Source organism: Ambystoma mexicanum, chromosome 3p (assembly GCF_040938575.1).
Source record: "Ambystoma mexicanum isolate Mex_15411 chromosome 3p, UKY_AmexF1_1, whole genome shotgun sequence".
NCBI lineage: Eukaryota > Metazoa > Chordata > Amphibia > Caudata > Ambystomatidae > Ambystoma > Ambystoma mexicanum.
The window spans coordinates 253,925,828-253,942,704 of record NC_090925.1 but is presented as its reverse complement, the minus strand read 5'-3'; the positions used below and the strand labels follow the sequence as shown (position 1 = coordinate 253,942,704).

The following is a 16,877-nucleotide window of genomic DNA, read 5'->3' as shown; positions in this document are numbered from 1 at the left end:
AAATTGTTTTATCAAGAAAACCTGTGTGTAAGTGTTTGCTTGGATACTTGTCACTGTGAACCTCTGTAACTCCCCTACAACTCACATTGACACCTCTTGAGATAGGCCTGGCTACTCGTCCACACTACCAAGCTGTGTAGTACAGACTTATACCAAAGGTTGGGTTACTACTGCCAGGAGGTCAGGGTTGTTGTAGTGCACCCTATGGGTACTGCATACAATCTTGCCCATCATTACACAACAAGAGATAAGTTCTCTTAGACTTTACAGAACCCTTGGTTAGAAGAAATATGGTTCCAGCTGGCTTCTGTTCCTGTGCAGCTCTGCAGGTCCTGTGTTCCTGGGCCTCAGTCGTGGGGACAAGAGGGAGGATGCCTGGAGGACTCCTACACTGCAACGTGATAGTCAGCAACTTCTATTCAGTGGCACTTCGCGGTTTCAGATCTTCGCGTCTCAGCAAATAGCACCAATGCAGACTCTTGGCATTTGAGATGGGCTTTCTTTGCATCTGGGGTCCAGCACTCTGTTGAGGTGGCTCAAGCTTGGTCAGTCCTGCTTCCTGGGAGTCCAGAGGATTTTACTGGAGCTCGGGTCTGATTTAAAGACGACGCACTCGATTCTGGCAATCGGTTTCTGTAGCAGCAATGGAAGTTCAGCCAGCTCCGAGAGGATTTCCAAATGAGCTTGTCTTGGGGTCGATTGGCCATACCAACCCAAGAGGAGAAGTCGTCCTCTGCAGGGCTTCTCTAGTCGAGGCAAAGTCTGAGCTTTAGCACAGCAGCTGGGCTTCACCTGGCAAACCAACGGCCCAGGAGTTGCAGCAGGTTTCTCTTCCAAGTTCTTCTTCGGATTCCTTCGTCCAGTCAACTCTGCCTTCCAAGCAAAAGTCCTCGCCTTTGTATGCAGGTTTCTCCCATCCATTCACAGCCTAGCTGTTACTCGCACAGCAGGGACGGCTGTCCTCCAAGGACAGCCAGCCAATCACCTTTTGGGTGTATTCCTGTAACCAAGGGGATTAAGCACGGGGAGTTTCGGGCACCTCTCTCACTTCCTTCCCCTGCCAGACACGCTGGAGCCAGAGGTGGGCTTCACTACTGAATCCCGGCAAAGACCAAACAAAGGGGCCAGACCTGGTATGGCACGCAGAGTAAATCTCAAGAAGAAATGGCGAAAAAAGAAGACCGGGGCCATATTGACAAAATGGGGGAGTAAAATGTAAACCACTGCCACCAGCCATTAATTGTAGAAAGGGTACCATACAAATGTTACATGAGAAACTAGACAAAGGAGATACTAAACCCCTCCAGCACCCTATTGTAAGATAGTCTGTGCTGGGTCTATAAAGTTACAAAATGTAAGTAAAGTCTACTTAACTGAAACTGAAGGAGTGCATTTTTGAAGTATATTTTATTGTTGCATCTTGCCCTTTCTAAAGAAGGCTTATTTTAAAACTGACAGTTAAATTAATAATTATTTTACTAAGAAACCTTGAGTATAAGTGTTATTTGAATACTTGTCACTGTGAATATGTTACACCTCTACAGCTCACATTGACCCCTCTTGAGATAAGCCTGTCTGCTCAGTCACTCTACCAACTTGTGTAGTACAGGCCTATACCAAAAGTTGGAGTTACCCATTGCCAAGAGGACAAGGTTGGTGTACTCTTCCACAAGGTTACTACATACAATCTTGCCTAACATAGACCCTATTGCCTTTTATGTTTTTGTCTTGGTGTTTTATATATTACTACCCTGCTGCCTTGTGGCTGCTTCTGATCGATTTGACACACTGCACCAGGCTGAAATGGCAAGGCTCTGACGGTGGAAAAAAATTCAATGAAATGAGCATTCATTTATCGGTCATTGGTTTGACCGTTGGGCTTTGGCACTGTGGCCCTGGGCAGGCCACACACCCATAAAAACCTTAAGACACCCTGTGGATGATCCTCAGTTTACAAGCTTCCAGCTGAGTGCAATCCCCTATTCCTGATCTTCCAGGTCTTCTAGTTTGCTTTTGGGGTTGATGTGGTGCTGTGGAGGCAGAACTCCTTCTAGGAATACTCTTCTCCCCCTCCTCCCCCCGCCTATTACATCAAGTGTTACATTTTGCCCTGTAGGCGCTTAATTTTACTGCATGATATGCTATTGTGTGCTGTTAACATGTGATTTGGTCTCCATTGTCTTACTTTGACATGTCGCGTGATGCTGACCTTGTGTTTTTTAATCTGTATTGTTGCACCAAGCTGCCTTTTTTTGCATGTAAGGGCTCGGAATGATTTAATATTTGTCCCCTGTGCATCATTTCTTCATTATGACCTGCTGTTTTCTCTTTGCTTTTCAGTGTGATTCGTGATACAAACCAGGATGGGTTCATCCAGAGAGCAATCAATGCTTCAAATGCTTATGCCAGTATCATCGATGCTGTGAAGAAGGCAGAGAGGGCATCGAATGATGCCCGACGGGCCGCTAATGATGCTCTGATGGTAAGCGTGCACCTTTGGATGCGACCTGATAGTTCTCGAATAGGTGGATGGAACATTCAGAATGAAGCAGGTGCTGTGGATGTCTGGTTTTTTTTTTGGTTTTTTTTTGGGTTTTTTTGGCAGGTCATTTTTCCTGAGGATTTTTCAACCTATGATTCTTTGACTTGTCTCCTACTAGCCTCTTGTTCCCGCTGGTCCTGGAGTGTGTGGCCTGTAACATGCATGTTTCTGCAATATTTTACCATTCGATGGAGTACAAGAACAGCAGCTTGATCTTCCTAGAGTACGTTATTATTTATTGGGTAATTATAAAGTGCCTATACAGCAAATGCTGTTTCAAGGTGCCACAAGACAAAAAAAGGGCGTGTGGGGCAAGGGGGAAAGGGAACAGGGAATAAAAATAACAATAACAATAACGGTCCTACTAGGCCCTGTGTCATTTGGATTGTGCAAGTGCAATGACGACAAGTGTGAGGGAGTGGGCTACGGAGGGTGGGGGGGGGGATCGCCGGTCAGAGCGGAATGCGATAATCCTAGGGTGGGAAGTGAAGGGCAGAGTAGAGATTGTGCAAGTGCTGGGCAGGGGGGGGGGAGATGGCCCAAGGGGCTAGGCAAGTGCTAAGGGGAGGCTAGGTGGACAAGTGCCAGGAAATGCAGGGAGTGAAGGTCCACATGCTGCGAGGACAAGGGTGGACTGAGTGAGGGGGGCCTGGTGCCCTGTAGGACTCGGAAGGAACCAGGCAGCCTGTCAAATGAGGCACACAGGGACAGTAGCAGGGGAGGGGGAGAAAGACTGAAGAAGAGAAAAGGAGGGTCTTAAGGAGGGAGGCTCCTGCGGAAGAGATAACTACCACTCACTCTCTGCTTGGAAAAGCAACTGATCTGCAGAGAGTTGTAGACAGAAGACCGAAGGATTATAGCAGGGGGGTATTTAGGGAGAGACAGTTGGATGTAGCAGAAGTCCTTGTGGATGATGCAGAGGGTCTTGAGCTTGATCCTTGCAGCAAACGGGAGAAGAGATTTTAGGGCTGGAGAGATGCACTCCCTGGGCATGAGGCCAAGGAGAAGTCTTGCAGTCCTATTTTGGATTAGTTGAAGATGACAAAGAGAGGATGAAGACAGATTGAGGCTATTGCTGTAGTCCAGCCTGGAGAGGACCAGAGCTCCGGAGACGATGAGATTCTGGGGGAAGGTGAGGAAATGGAGAATGCCTCTGAGGAGGTGCAGCTGAAAGTGGACCTTCTTGGTAAGGTCCGCGATGTAAGGCGAGAGAGGAGTCGAAGATGACACCAAGATGTTTTGCCTTACAAGAGGGGCTAGGGGACCCAGGGAGGGCGGTCAAAGGGAACTGGGGTCCCAATGAGAAGGATCTCAGTCTTACTGGCATTAAGGCAGAGATCATTAGCAGCCACCAAGCCTAAATATCTGTCGGACAGTCGGGAATGAGACGGGAAGAGGAGGAGGCAGTGGAGGGAAGCTTGAAGGAGAGCTATGTGTTGTCTGCATAACAAAGGAAGCGAGGCAGAGAACAAGTGGGCCAGAGGGGCAAGGTAGATGTTGAAGGGCCACAGCGAGAGGATAGAGCCCTGAGGGATGCCACAGGTGGAGAGTGTGATGCAGGAATGAAAAAGGGCCCAATTGAACCTCGGAAGGACGGTCAGAGGAAGGAGGTCAACCAGTCCAGTGTAAGGTCTGTGATGCCTAGAGTGTCAGATGTCTGATAAGGGTGGCATGATTGACCATATCAAAAGTCGAGGAACGATCAAAAAGGATGAGAATAGAAGGCGAAATGGAATAGAGATTGGAGAGCAAGTTTTCACGGGTGTTCAGGAGTGCAGCTTCCATGGCTCTGGCTGCTCTGAAGCCAGACTGGTGGTCGTGCAGACAACCATCAGATTCAGTGTGGTGGATGTGTTTGCTGATGACCAGCTTCTCCAAGAGTTCGCCCAGGAAGGGGGAGTTTTTCAGTTTCTGTGCTAATTCCCTTTAACCAGAGAACCCCAGCACTTTTGCTGGGCTCTGGACTTGTTAACTCCTGAGTGAGTGGAACTTGTTGCCACTCGCTCATTCTTTTCCTCTGACTGTAATTTCTATTTTCACTGTTTTATGGAGTCTGGTTAATTTCATATGTTTAATACAGGCATCTGCTTTTTGCTTTGTGACACCCACCTCCCTATGTCCAGTGCAACTGAAAAGTCCACTGGACTTCTCTTTATGTTTAAATACATTTTCATGTGGGAACTACAGTTCCCAAGAATAGTAAGATAACGTATTTATCTTTTTCTTTTGTGGGTCCAGCACACACCACTTTATGAGAGGTGCTGGGCGGTTACAATGTAACTCCTTCTCCCACTCCTCATGTACCTTTGTTACAACTGACTTAAATGACTGGTGACAGTGGTTACTTTTTATTACCTTTTGTGCAGGTTACTGGCAGGGTGATTTTTCAGTTGCAGTACAGTACCCATGGGTGACCATTTTCCCCAAATGGACCCTGTCTTCTTTTTTTGCCATTTTTTGATTCAGTTCCTTCTGGGCTTTTCTTCTATCCTGTAGAATAGATTTGAGTCCTTTGTGAGTTTTGCCTTTAGCGGGCTTAGGTCCTTGAGCCTGCCCAGTCTCCAGTGTGTCTGGGAAGGCAGGAAGCAAGGGGCAAGCCCAAAACATTGCTGGCCTTTGGCTGTAGGTGTGCCTGGCTGAAACCAGATCTAACTGGGTGGCTGGCCAGGTGATTGACATCTCTGAGTGTGTGAAGGGCTGGGATCCAGCATAAAAGGTGAGTATTTTTGGACTACAGACAGTCGACCACTGGAAGAAGGGATCCGAAGCAGAAGACTAGCACAGATGCCAGCAACACCTTCCAGGACCGCAAAAACACTGGTGAAGCCTTGCAGCTGTGCAGACCCCATTTTCACATCGACAGGGAAGACCCGCACTTAGGCTAGTGGGACCAACTAGCCTCAAGACTTTCTTCATTTTGGGCCATCACCTGCCTTGCTGTGACTTTCCTGAGCTGCAGAATCCCAATACCCGGGGTACCTGGACCATTATTGAGTGCATCTGCCGAAGATCGAATCTGACAAACTTTGCAGGCATCCGTGTGGACCTCCAGAGGCAGGAATCCTTTACCAAAAGTCCCCTCATCAGAATTCAGGACGGAGTAATCGAAGAGAATACGACCAGCGATATTCATTGTTTCTTAGTGGGAAGAAAAAGGCACCAAAACCACAAAGAGCTGCTGGAGTGAGCTGAATCCATTGCTGCCGACCCCTTCTCCTGAGTGCTGCTGCAGAAGACCGCCAAAGGTCACCTCCCCCTTTGTCACCACGACCAAGGAGCAGGAATCCGTGTCTGCAACGTTGCACCTATAAGGAAGCCGGCTACAATTTCTTCGACACTTTAAAGGTACTGTGGGGCTTGGGTTGTAATGACCTTGTGCCATTTTCGGTGCTTCTTAGCTTGGGAAGTGCTGTTTTCTTCAATTGAGGACTTGCAGCTTGTGGGCTCCCCTTGAGCTCCTGCGTTTCTTCCAGAACCACTGACTGATCAACTTCATCTGAAGATCTTCATCAGAACTGGACTATCCATTTGCCTTTGGCCGTCCTGGTTTCCCAAAAGGTCCATCCTCTGAACCTGTTGGCTTTGGTAATGCTGGTTCCTCCATTGGTTTTAATTGTGAACACTTTTGATGCTAGGAAACAGACTGCCTATACCCCTCTGGGAGAGTGTATTTGTTATTTACAGTTGCTGGTTGTGTTCTGCCTAACTTTGAAACTTTTCCTCCCATCTCAATTTTGTAAAAGGTGATGCATACAAGTGCTGATATTGACCTTTATCGATGTCACTCTTGTATGCTGGATATGTAAAGCATAGAAAGGTATTTACCTGCATTATCGTTTCTTATATTATTGATTCTAATAACATTCAATGACATGGTAGTTGCTGCATTTTAGATTTGTGTGTGTGTGTGTGTGTGTGTATATAAATAAATATATTAGGATATAACATGGTGAGTAAGTGTTTCTTGGATGCCTCTGTGAACTGTTTTCATTGTACTGCTCTACAGCTCACATACCTCCCTCCTAAAATGAGCCTGGAAGCTCAATCACTCTTCCGACTTGTATAATAATAAATGGTTGAATGACCATTTGATCGATGTAAAATGGTCACAAAAAAAAGGCCGAATTTTTTTTTTAATTTATGGGGGGGGTTTCCTCCCAAACCCCTTTTTCTTTATTAAAAAATATTTTTTAAGCAACCAAACTAAAAAAAATATATAAATAAATTCGACCTTTTTTTTTCGACCATATTGATTCGATCAAATGGTCATTCAACCATTTATTTTCGACCAAATGACCGGACACCGTACAGGCCTATATTAATAGTTTGGTCCCTAATACCAAGACATAAGTCTTATGAAGTCCCACACCAACTTACCTAACACGGGGGTAATGGGATATGGCAGTAGTTAGCCAGGCTTTTTTGAGGAGAGGGTGCACAAGGGGGTGCTTGAGGGGTAGCGGGAAGGAGCCATTGGCAAAGGAGTGAATGCAGAAATCAAGAGCGAGGGAGGCAACTTTGTCCTGGAGGAGACTTCCATAGAGAGGACACCTCATCCTCCTTTGAGGTAACTCGATAGGAGCATTTGACAAGGGTATGGTGCAAGAAACCCCTATTCATACATGGGTGTTGGGGTCTGCAAACACACCCCCAGCCTCCATTCAGATGCACTGCACCATTCAAAAATCTGGCCACCCAATCCGGGGTGGTCGCCACATCAAAAACCTTAAGCTTCTTCCGGGTCTAGCATTCAGGAAGTGAATTCAGAAGTGAATCCTGTACACCCATTCATTCATTCATACATACAGCCAGATGTGGTCATGGCTACTCTGAGCTCCCAACTTGGTGCTCCAGGAAGGCCATGACCACACTTGTTTTCATGCTTACCAGATCATGGCAGCCTTGTTGAGTTTTATTGATTTTCTAAGCAAAGTTAACCAATTAAGGGGATCTTGCACAGAACAAATTAATTGTCACAAAATGGCTTCAGCACCACGATTCCTTCTTAAAACACAAAGGAGCTGCCACCAGCCAGTGAGTTAGCAGAAGGAGCCATTCAGGGCAGCCTTCTTGGGATACAGACTACAGGATATCGTTGAGGCACCTTGATCTCTGGTGATGCGATTTATGGGGCCTCATAAGTGGATGGTGCAGTAAAAATGCAGTGATGATACCATTACTGCCGCATTACAACACCACCAAACTGAGTTTGGGGGTAAGGTGGAGGAAAATCCTCCAGCAAGATGCTGGAGGTAATTCCGCCTCCTTACCACCAAAAGCCGCCCAATTTGGCAGTATTACTGCCAGCAGTAACACTGCTGGAACAAGTGGCGTAATGGTAAGTTTGTTGGTATCTCTGCGAATTTACCACCAAACTTGTAAGGAGGCCCAGTGTAAGTGTCCGTGGATATAGTGAGCACCTGGATGGATACTCAGTGGGAAAACGCCAGTGAACAGTGAGGCAATGAGCCAAAAATTGGAGATGACTCCATGTGTCACACTTTTGGACTTTCATCATGACACCCAGTTGCTCAGTTGGTGTTGAGGTGGTTTTTGTACAACCCTCTAGTAGGGGCTATACAAACACTAACCTTAAGGTGGAGTAGTGAAGCCAAACCTCTTATGGTAGGTAGAGCTGCAGTGCATTTAGGCCAACTCCGGGGACACAGAGGTAGCTAGTCCAGTTTTCCAAAGCAAATACACCATGCACCTTTTATTAAATTACGCAATTATATTTCATAGGTAAAAATCCCATGTGTAAAAAGATAGGGTGATACATGTAGCCCCATTGCAGTGCACTCTACAGTGCTCTGTGCAACGTTAACTGTGAGGGGTCAGAAATGTGAGGCAGACAACTTTGTAAAGAGTTTTCAACTTTAGCCATTTTATTATTTAAAAAGGTTGGATAAACGCCTCACTTTTCCTGCCTAGAATAAACTAAAGGAAACACTCTAACAAAAGGATATCTGTCCCTCACACATGTACATTCAATAAAAAAAATAAGGAAATGTATGGCAGCTGAATTGAACAAATATATATAGCATATGATCAGATTGACAATATAACCAATGTCTCTTATCATAACCTGGGTGGATTCTCCTTCCCCAGATCTCAGCATGTTTTCGCTCCACAGTTCAAAAGTAATCAGGAAAATCAGCCACAAAGTTCCAACACAGTATTGAAGATTTAAACTTGATAACAAAATTATTTTGTCTAAATGTTAGGAAAGTGTTTCTAAAGTCAACTAAGGGCTCCATAAAACCATACAATTTAGGCAATACAGAATCTCCAACTCTTAGTAAAAGTCTGTACCACCTGAGATGGTGGTAGCATGGATAGAGCAGCCAGGATTACACATTAAAAAACACATCCCAGACACTCTGGGCAAATCCAAGATGTCGAAGCACACAAAATCTTTGACATCCCTACCCACAATAACTGCTATTTCAAAGGATAAAGAATACTCTGCCCCTAGTGACAGCCTTTCTGGGGCAATGCTCCACAAACAGTCCTCTACATCAGAGGCTTTTCCTACCCCTGTTCCACAGTTTTCCCAAGCGCCACACAATGGCCCCCTGAATAATTTGGATAGAGTAATGAGAATGTCTAGCTTTGTTAATTTTTATTTTTTATTTAGATGATTCACCCTGATCAACTGTCCAGCTTGCAAGGGTCTGCTCAAGGGGATGCAGATAAAAAGCAGCTTGCCGCCAAAAGACCCCATCTGGACACTGCCCAGCCTAGTACCTCAGAAAACATTCCTGGGGACCTATACTACATTGACACTTCAGGCTCGCAGGACCTTGGTACAATAGCAGACCATAGGAGACCAATGGGACCTAGATGACACTGACCAATAGTTTGATGGTGTATGTGTTTGTGTGTGTATATATGTATATATACATCATACAATCTCCGGACCATCATGACCAACCCGTGGCTGATTCCCCTGTGGAAAATCAGCTGCAGTATAATGAGCTCCACTTAAAAGTTGCAGAACATTTTAAAATCGATACCCAGGAGGCACAATTCGACAAGGACTTTGTAGAGGACATCCTTGGGGTTAAGAGGTCTGCAACACAGTTCATACAACTCCTGCAGTTAATGGAAAGGCGCATTCAGCCTTCATTGCCCCTAACCTTACAAAGGCAGTTACCCTCGTAACTAGGAAGATGTTCAGACCAGCCCATCCGACACATTATACATCAGGGGTCAATTAAAGCCTGACTCTTGTCGTGACTCCAACAAGAAAGCACAGCCAGCAGGCACACCTTTATCCTCTACCGAAGACCCTCCTGACAAGGAGAGCAAGATAATATATAGACTTGGGCAGAAGAGTAGCTTCCTCTGCTGCTTGCCAAGTAAGGATAGCCAATATCACCACGCTCTTGGCAAGTTATAATTGCCACAAATGGGACGAGATCTCACAACAAATCGACTGTCCCAGAACGCCTTAAATCACAGCTTTTTAAAACAGTAGCTGAGGGTAAGCAGGTGGCAAGTTGCATCCGAAAGGATAATCTGGACGTAGCCGATAATGCAGGCCGTATAGTAGCTGAGGGTACCATCATTAAGCGCCATGCATGGCTACGACAATCCGGTTTTAAACTGGAAACCCAAGCCACCCTGCTAAATATGCTGATTGAACCAAAGGCCTTAGTTGGGAAGGCAGTCGAGGATGCACTGAAGTGCTAAAGTGAAGTCTGACACCCTCAACTCCTTAGGACAGCTCACACATAAACCTTTTGTGCAGAGAGGAGCATTTAATACACAGTTTTCGAGGACAGAACTCCCAGCGGTCCTCTAACTATAAAGCAGGGCGGACAAGCTTCATCTTGGAGTTTCTCGCAGGGGCAATCCTCCCAACAAAATTTTCAAAGGGGGCACAAAAGGTCGAGAAGTAGAGGCTGATCCTTCTCCACCAGAGGCTCCACCCACCAAAGCAATGACCGCCCACTCCAGGTCCTCTCTCATGCTTCTCCAGTAGGAGGTTGCATTTGTCATTTTACCCACGCATGGGAGTAGTCTCGTCCGACAAGTGGGTACTTTCCATCGTGGCGGGAGGCTATTGCATAGAACTCATACAGTCACACCCTACCACCTGCCAAGACAAAGACAGACAAAGCAGGATAACACAGCGCATTCTGCTAGAAGAGGTCAAAGCACTGCTGGAAAAGGATGCCATAGAGATTGTCCTGGCAAACCAGGTAAACGAGGGTATCTATTCAGTGTACTTCCTCGTGCCAAAAAAAGACCTTACAATGAGCCCTGTCCTAGACATGCGCCCTGCAAACACGTATATCAAGTCACAAAGATTTCGCATGACAACGCTACAGGAAGTAATCCCACTGCTAAAACAAGGGGACTACATGGCAACATTGGTCATGATATGCTATGATAGGTTATTTATAACGTGCTTAATACCCAGAGGTTTCTAAGCGCGGACCCGGGGATCGAACCTCTGTTGCTCCGTGTCATTTTGCTTCCAAGGCGAGCATGTTGCCCCTGTGCTAGCCTCCCGAGATGCATACTTTTATATTTCAATGTTCCCAGCGCACTGAAAATTCCTGTACTTCAAAATAGCAAATCAACACTACCAATTCAAAGTGCTACTCTTCGTTATAGCCTTCGCTCCAAGGGTATTCACCAAGGTATTGGCGGTAGTAGCAGCGCACTTACGCAGACATTCCCAGTGTACCCTTATCTGGACGACTGACTGATAACAGGGGATGCCCCCCAAATTTGCAAGCAAAATACCCAAAAAGCAAACAACCTTATGTTCCAATTAGGTTCTCAATCTACAAGAAACAAAATCAAGCCTTGGTCCAAGTCATACCAAACAGTTCCTAGGAGCTATAATAAAGACAAGAGACGAGCTAGTCTTCCCCTCCAAACCATACTGCTGAAAATACCTAATTATCTGGCCAGTCGCCAAATAACAGTACGCAAATCAATGCGCCTGCTCGGTATGATGGCTTCATGCATTTATCTGGTTCCACACGCACGATACTGCATGCGCCCAATGCAAGAGTGGTTAGCGAAACAGTGGTCTCAGGTGAGCGGTCAGTGGGACAATCTAGTGGTTGATTCGCTAACAATAGTACAAGCACTCTGCTGGTGGTCAAAGGAAAATCTGTTAAAAGGGAAACCCTTTCACAATCCTCCACTAAATGCAATAGTTACAACAGGTGCCTCTCTCTCCGGATGGGTAGCCCATTACCTGCACCACAGAGTGCATGGCCTGTGGATACAAATCACAGCCCAAAACCACATCAACCACCTAGAACTACTGGCAGTGCTCAAAGCCCTGCAAGCTTTTCAACCGCATCTAACAGGCCAAACAGGGCATGTCCTAACAGACAGCACCACTGCCATTTTCTACATAAACAAGCAGGGAGGCACACTCTCAAAGTTTGTCCAGGCTGACCCCGAAAATTTGGAAGTGGGCACTCAAGTGAAACATGTTCCTAGTGTCTCCACGTTCCAGGGGAACTCCATTCTCTAGCAGACACTCTAAGCAGAGTTCCCCTACCTAAAGAACACGAGTAGCAACTCAACAGAGGAATTCTAGACAATATCTTCTCCCTCTGGGGTGATCCTCCTTTAGACTTGTTCGCCATAAGCCTAAACGCACCATGCCCAGACTTCGCATCTAGGTTTCCACAACCCAAATCCAAGGGGATGCCCTATGGATGAGCTGGTCAGGGAAATTTGCTTACGCTTTTCCACCAACACCACTCCTGAGCAGGATAGTACACAAGATGCACCAGGAACAAGCAACTCTAATCCCGGTTGCTCCCATATAGGCAAGACAACCCGTGGTTTCTACATCTGCTCAGTCTGCCGATGTGCAAACCAATCAAACTCCCGTGCTCCCACAACATGCTCTCCCAGCACAGGAGGGACACCATTTCACCCACACCCACGATCTATGAATTTGCTAGCTTGCCTTCTTAAGTCATACAGTTTGGACATTTAAAGCTACCGCAAAGGTCTATGGAAATCATTAAGGAGGCACGCAAAGATAACACCAGGCACTGCTACTTCAACAATAGGATTTGTAATATGGTGCCAATTAAAGGATGTAAACCCTATTGAATGTACTCTTTCACACATTCACTACTTCTTCCACTTACTAAACTCTGGCCTAGTATTCAACTCCATCAAAGTTCACCTAGCGGCTCTATCCGCGTATACCAATTCACAGAACAAGGTGTCCCGGTGGAAAGTCCCTGTTAAGGCTTTCATGGAGGTAGTTAAGAGACTTTACCCTACTCCCCCATTCCCCAGTTTCCGACCCGACACCAGGTTGGGATCTCAATGTGGTACTCTCAAAGCTCATGGGTCCTCCCTTGGAGCCTATGCACAAATCCAGCCTTAAACACCTAACATACAAAACCGCTTCTCTGGTAGCCATCACCTCCATAACAAGGGTTAGTGAGCTACAAGCTTTCAGTGCAAGACCCCTTCTTTGTTATCCACAAAGACAAGTTGGTATTAAGAGCACACCCTAGGTGTTCACCTAAATTCATATCCAAATTCCATGTTAACCAATCCATTGAACTACCCACTTTCTTTCAAAATCATTCAAGCTCAGCTGAGAAAAATCTCCATACACTGGATGTAAGGAGGGTGGTTCTGTACTATATAAACAAAGCAAAACCGCTACAGAAAACAGATCAACTGTTTGTCTCCAAAGCACCTAGCAGAGAAGGTTCTCACGTTTCAAAGAACGCCATCTCCAGATGGATAGTGAGCTGTATACAGCTCTGTTACTCCCTATTAAACAAGACTCTGCCTTCCACACCAAGAGTTTACTCTACCAGAGCTACTCTGGCTGTTATTTCAAGTGTCCCTCTGGACGCCATTTGCAAAACAGCTACATGGAGTTCCATACATACCTTTTACTCAGCATTACTGCATTGACACACATTTTAAAGCAGATTCACAGGTGGGACAAGCGGTGCTAAAACATCTATTTTCTGCCGTACCTTCTCATAACCCACCTCCTTCTCCCAACACTGCTCGCGAGTCTATGCATAGCATATGATCAAAGCAGATCCACAAGCCTCAGAAGGGATACATTACTCACCGCAATCGTATTTCTGATGCTTGTATCTGCTTATATTCACATGCGCCCACCCTTACTCCACTTTGGAGTAGGTGATGCATAGATGTTTGCTGGCTTTATCGACTATCTGCTTTATCACATCTGTACTCGCGCTACACTTTATGCTGCCTCATGTCAGAAACAAAACATTCTAAAGTATTGTGAAGTGTGAAGGACCATGGGTACAGTGGACGTCTCACTAGGGATAGTATTACTGGCGCGTAATACTTATAATAAGACCATATCCTGGTCATTATTAGTGACCAGGATCTGGTCTTACTCTGGTTCTGTTTTGGCTTTGGTAATGTGTGTTTATATCATTGGCTGATTTTGTATTTCACAACAAATGGGGATCCCACTATTCCCCTCTACCCTTGAGCAATGTTTGTTATATTGGTATTGCTGGGTTTTTAAAACCTCTTGGCCTGGGTGTCGCTTGTAAGCTTTTGTTCGTACTAAAGCTTCCCTGCAGGGTTTTTGGGCCTTCCACCAGCTCACACGCTTGCTTGCACAGTCACTTTGGTTCAATGGGAATAACGTTAGTTGTTTTCAAACAGTTCAGTATTTACAAATCGCTATTACTGCTTCTTTCACTCATACGCGAGTGAAACTACCTGCAGTGAACGCGCGGATAGTGTTTGAGCGCTCCAGAGTCACTCGCAAGATGCGAACTCACCGGGTAAGTCTTTCAATCACGCTCTGCTTGGTGTTTGCAGGTTTTCTATCATTGTGGCTCCTCGCGGTCAGGCGGACAGCCTCCTTTGGTCAACCTTAGCCTGCGCCTTGCTAAAATTGAGCTTCTTTTGCTCCGGAGAGGCTCAGGTGCAACCCAGCCACCTACAGCCTTTAAATCCCCTAGCACTTGTGGTCTGTATCTGCAACCCTACAGTCCTTTCTCTATGCATTTATGAGACAGCCGTTGGCTGCATTGTTTGAGTTACCTGCACTTCTCACCCCCACCTCCCTTCCTCCTCAGCACTTCTCCCCTTCCACTGCCCTACAATTGCGCAATCTGAATGACTCAGGGCCTAGTAAGATAGTTGTTTGTCCTCCCTATGCTTTCCCCCTCCTTGTCTTGTCACGCCTAGAAACACTTGTGTAAAGACACGTTCTAAATGCCACATTTTATATCAAAGAAGGCACACGTCCCTCAATACTGCTTTCCACTGCGTGATCTCTGCACAACAAGCCTTCAATAGGCAAGCTTCCTTTTCTTGCGCTTCCTACTGCGCAACCTCTGCAACAGGGATAACTTGAGGCAAAGACCCTCTGAGGACCTGCCACCACCTTTGAGTGGTTCTGGCGCCTTCTCTCCAGCTTCACTTTCCTCTGCATACACAGCCTGAACTGCTTTCTCCTCTTCTTCTCCTCCTGCCACTATTGCTGCTTCTGCTGCTGCTTTTGCTATTCTACTGCCTGCACCTGAGGGGGCTTTTTAAGCCTCTGTCTCCCTCAGGTATATGCCGTTTTCACAGTATTCCTCTGCATCACTCTTCATCGTCCCAGCACTGAGGGAATTATGGGACTAAGTCCCTGCCAACAAAGTTGGTTTTCCTAACCTTTTAAACTTTGCAATAACCCATTAGTAGTTTGGTGTTTCAGGGAAAATTAAAAGAGGGGGTTTCTCCCTCCTCCTGACCTGCCCCCCCCCCCCCCATGTGATCCTTCTGCAGAACACCACACCCAGGGTCGGGATCAGGAAGCATCTGCCTTCCTTTTGCCACATGAGAAGGGTCCCTGGCCACGATTCGGGGGGGGGGGGTTAAATCACATGTGATTCATCCCATAACATACAAGAATTCAACAGGGAAACAGTTTCCCAGTGCTGATAGTCTGAAGGACTAGTCAGTTTCCCCATAACAAATGAACAAAAGCCTGGGAAGTGAAGCTGAAAGCTTTGCTTCCCCTCAAAGTCAGAACAGGTTAAAAAAAAAACAAAGCTAAAAAGATTGGGGGTCCATAGAAACTGTCGAGAAAGTTGCCAAAATAAATCTTTCCTAACCTAACACCAGTGCATATGTTTTAATGTTGCAGAAGATCCTCGGAGCAAGGGGATTTCTGGTGTGCACTATATATATTAGTTAGAAGTCTACTAGATCATAAATTAACAGTTAGTGGTGCCCTCTCAAACTACATTTCTCTAAACATTCCACCCCCATAACATGGCTAAGAAACAGTACAGTTTACATGATGCCTAAAACAGTTACATGTGTGATCTGGTGTCTTCTGCCCTGTACCATATTAATACTGCATGGGTCTATATGTAGCAAATGATCGAAACTGAAAAGGAAAAGTAAAAAGTGCAGTGGACAGACCTCAGTTGTTCATCAATTCCTTTTCCAATTGAAGATGGCAAGAGACAGGCTCCCAAATCTTCTACTACTGATGTTGGCATGTATACGTTTCTTTTTTGCAGAGCGTCATGTCCGAAGACCTTGATAAAAAAGCTAAAGATCTAAAGAAGTCCAGCCGGGCACTCGAGGACGCTGCAAAAAAGGAACATGGCCTATTGAATGGCGGTATGCATGAAAACCTGTCCGTCTGAGTAATTCTTTATGAACTAAAAACACACATTCTGTATCATATAACTGTATTCTCAGGTAAAGGGGAGCAATCTTTGGCTATCTGAGACAAAAGTACCTCCCATTAATCACTGACGAGAAAAGTGAGTCCATTGGTCCGTTAATTAGGTAGCAAACCTGAAAAACGTGTAACTGTTACCAGATTTCTCGAAGTTAATGGTATTTCTGAAGCACGTTCTTCCTGACTTCTGGCAGTGAAGGATGCCATTGCTGTATCTACTACTGAGTAATATTGAGATGAGACAGATCAGCAAGTTATGCGCTTGCCTCTAACTTATGCTACCACAGATTTGCATCCGAGCAGGGCCGACTTGCCATTTGTCCATCAGTGGTCAATGGGCTATCACTAAATTGGGAAATTTGGGGAATAATACCTATTATGAAGCTGCTTGGAAGCGGTAGGAATCCAGCACAGTCATTTATAAAAACATGATATTAATATAATTTGTATTGTTATGTTTGGACTTGTGCTTTTGAATACACGGGCTAAGCTTTGCACTCCTGTCTGCCCTCTCTATTCTGTTGTGTATTTGTTCTTAGTGAAATGAAGGAGGCATGCTTTGTGTACTGTTCAGTTCTGAGCTTAAATGTGTGGTGCTTGTGTGTTTGTGTGTGTTGTAAGAGCTGGCTTTAGTGCTCTTGC

The 16,877-nt window shown here is 45.7% G+C and overlaps 1 protein-coding gene across 2 annotated transcripts in view; it reads left to right on the top strand.

Annotated features, from left to right (window-relative positions):
• Positions 1-16,877, top strand: part of LAMA5 (laminin subunit alpha 5) — a 670,647-nt gene that overhangs the window by 494,123 nt on the left and 159,647 nt on the right. For both annotated transcript variants that reach the window (XM_069650738.1, XM_069650737.1), the window contains exons 56-57: positions 2,341-2,482; positions 16,069-16,171. In XM_069650738.1, the coding sequence (XP_069506839.1) occupies positions 2,341-2,482; positions 16,069-16,171 (245 nt within the window). The remainder of the gene's footprint in view (positions 1-2,340; positions 2,483-16,068; positions 16,172-16,877) is intronic.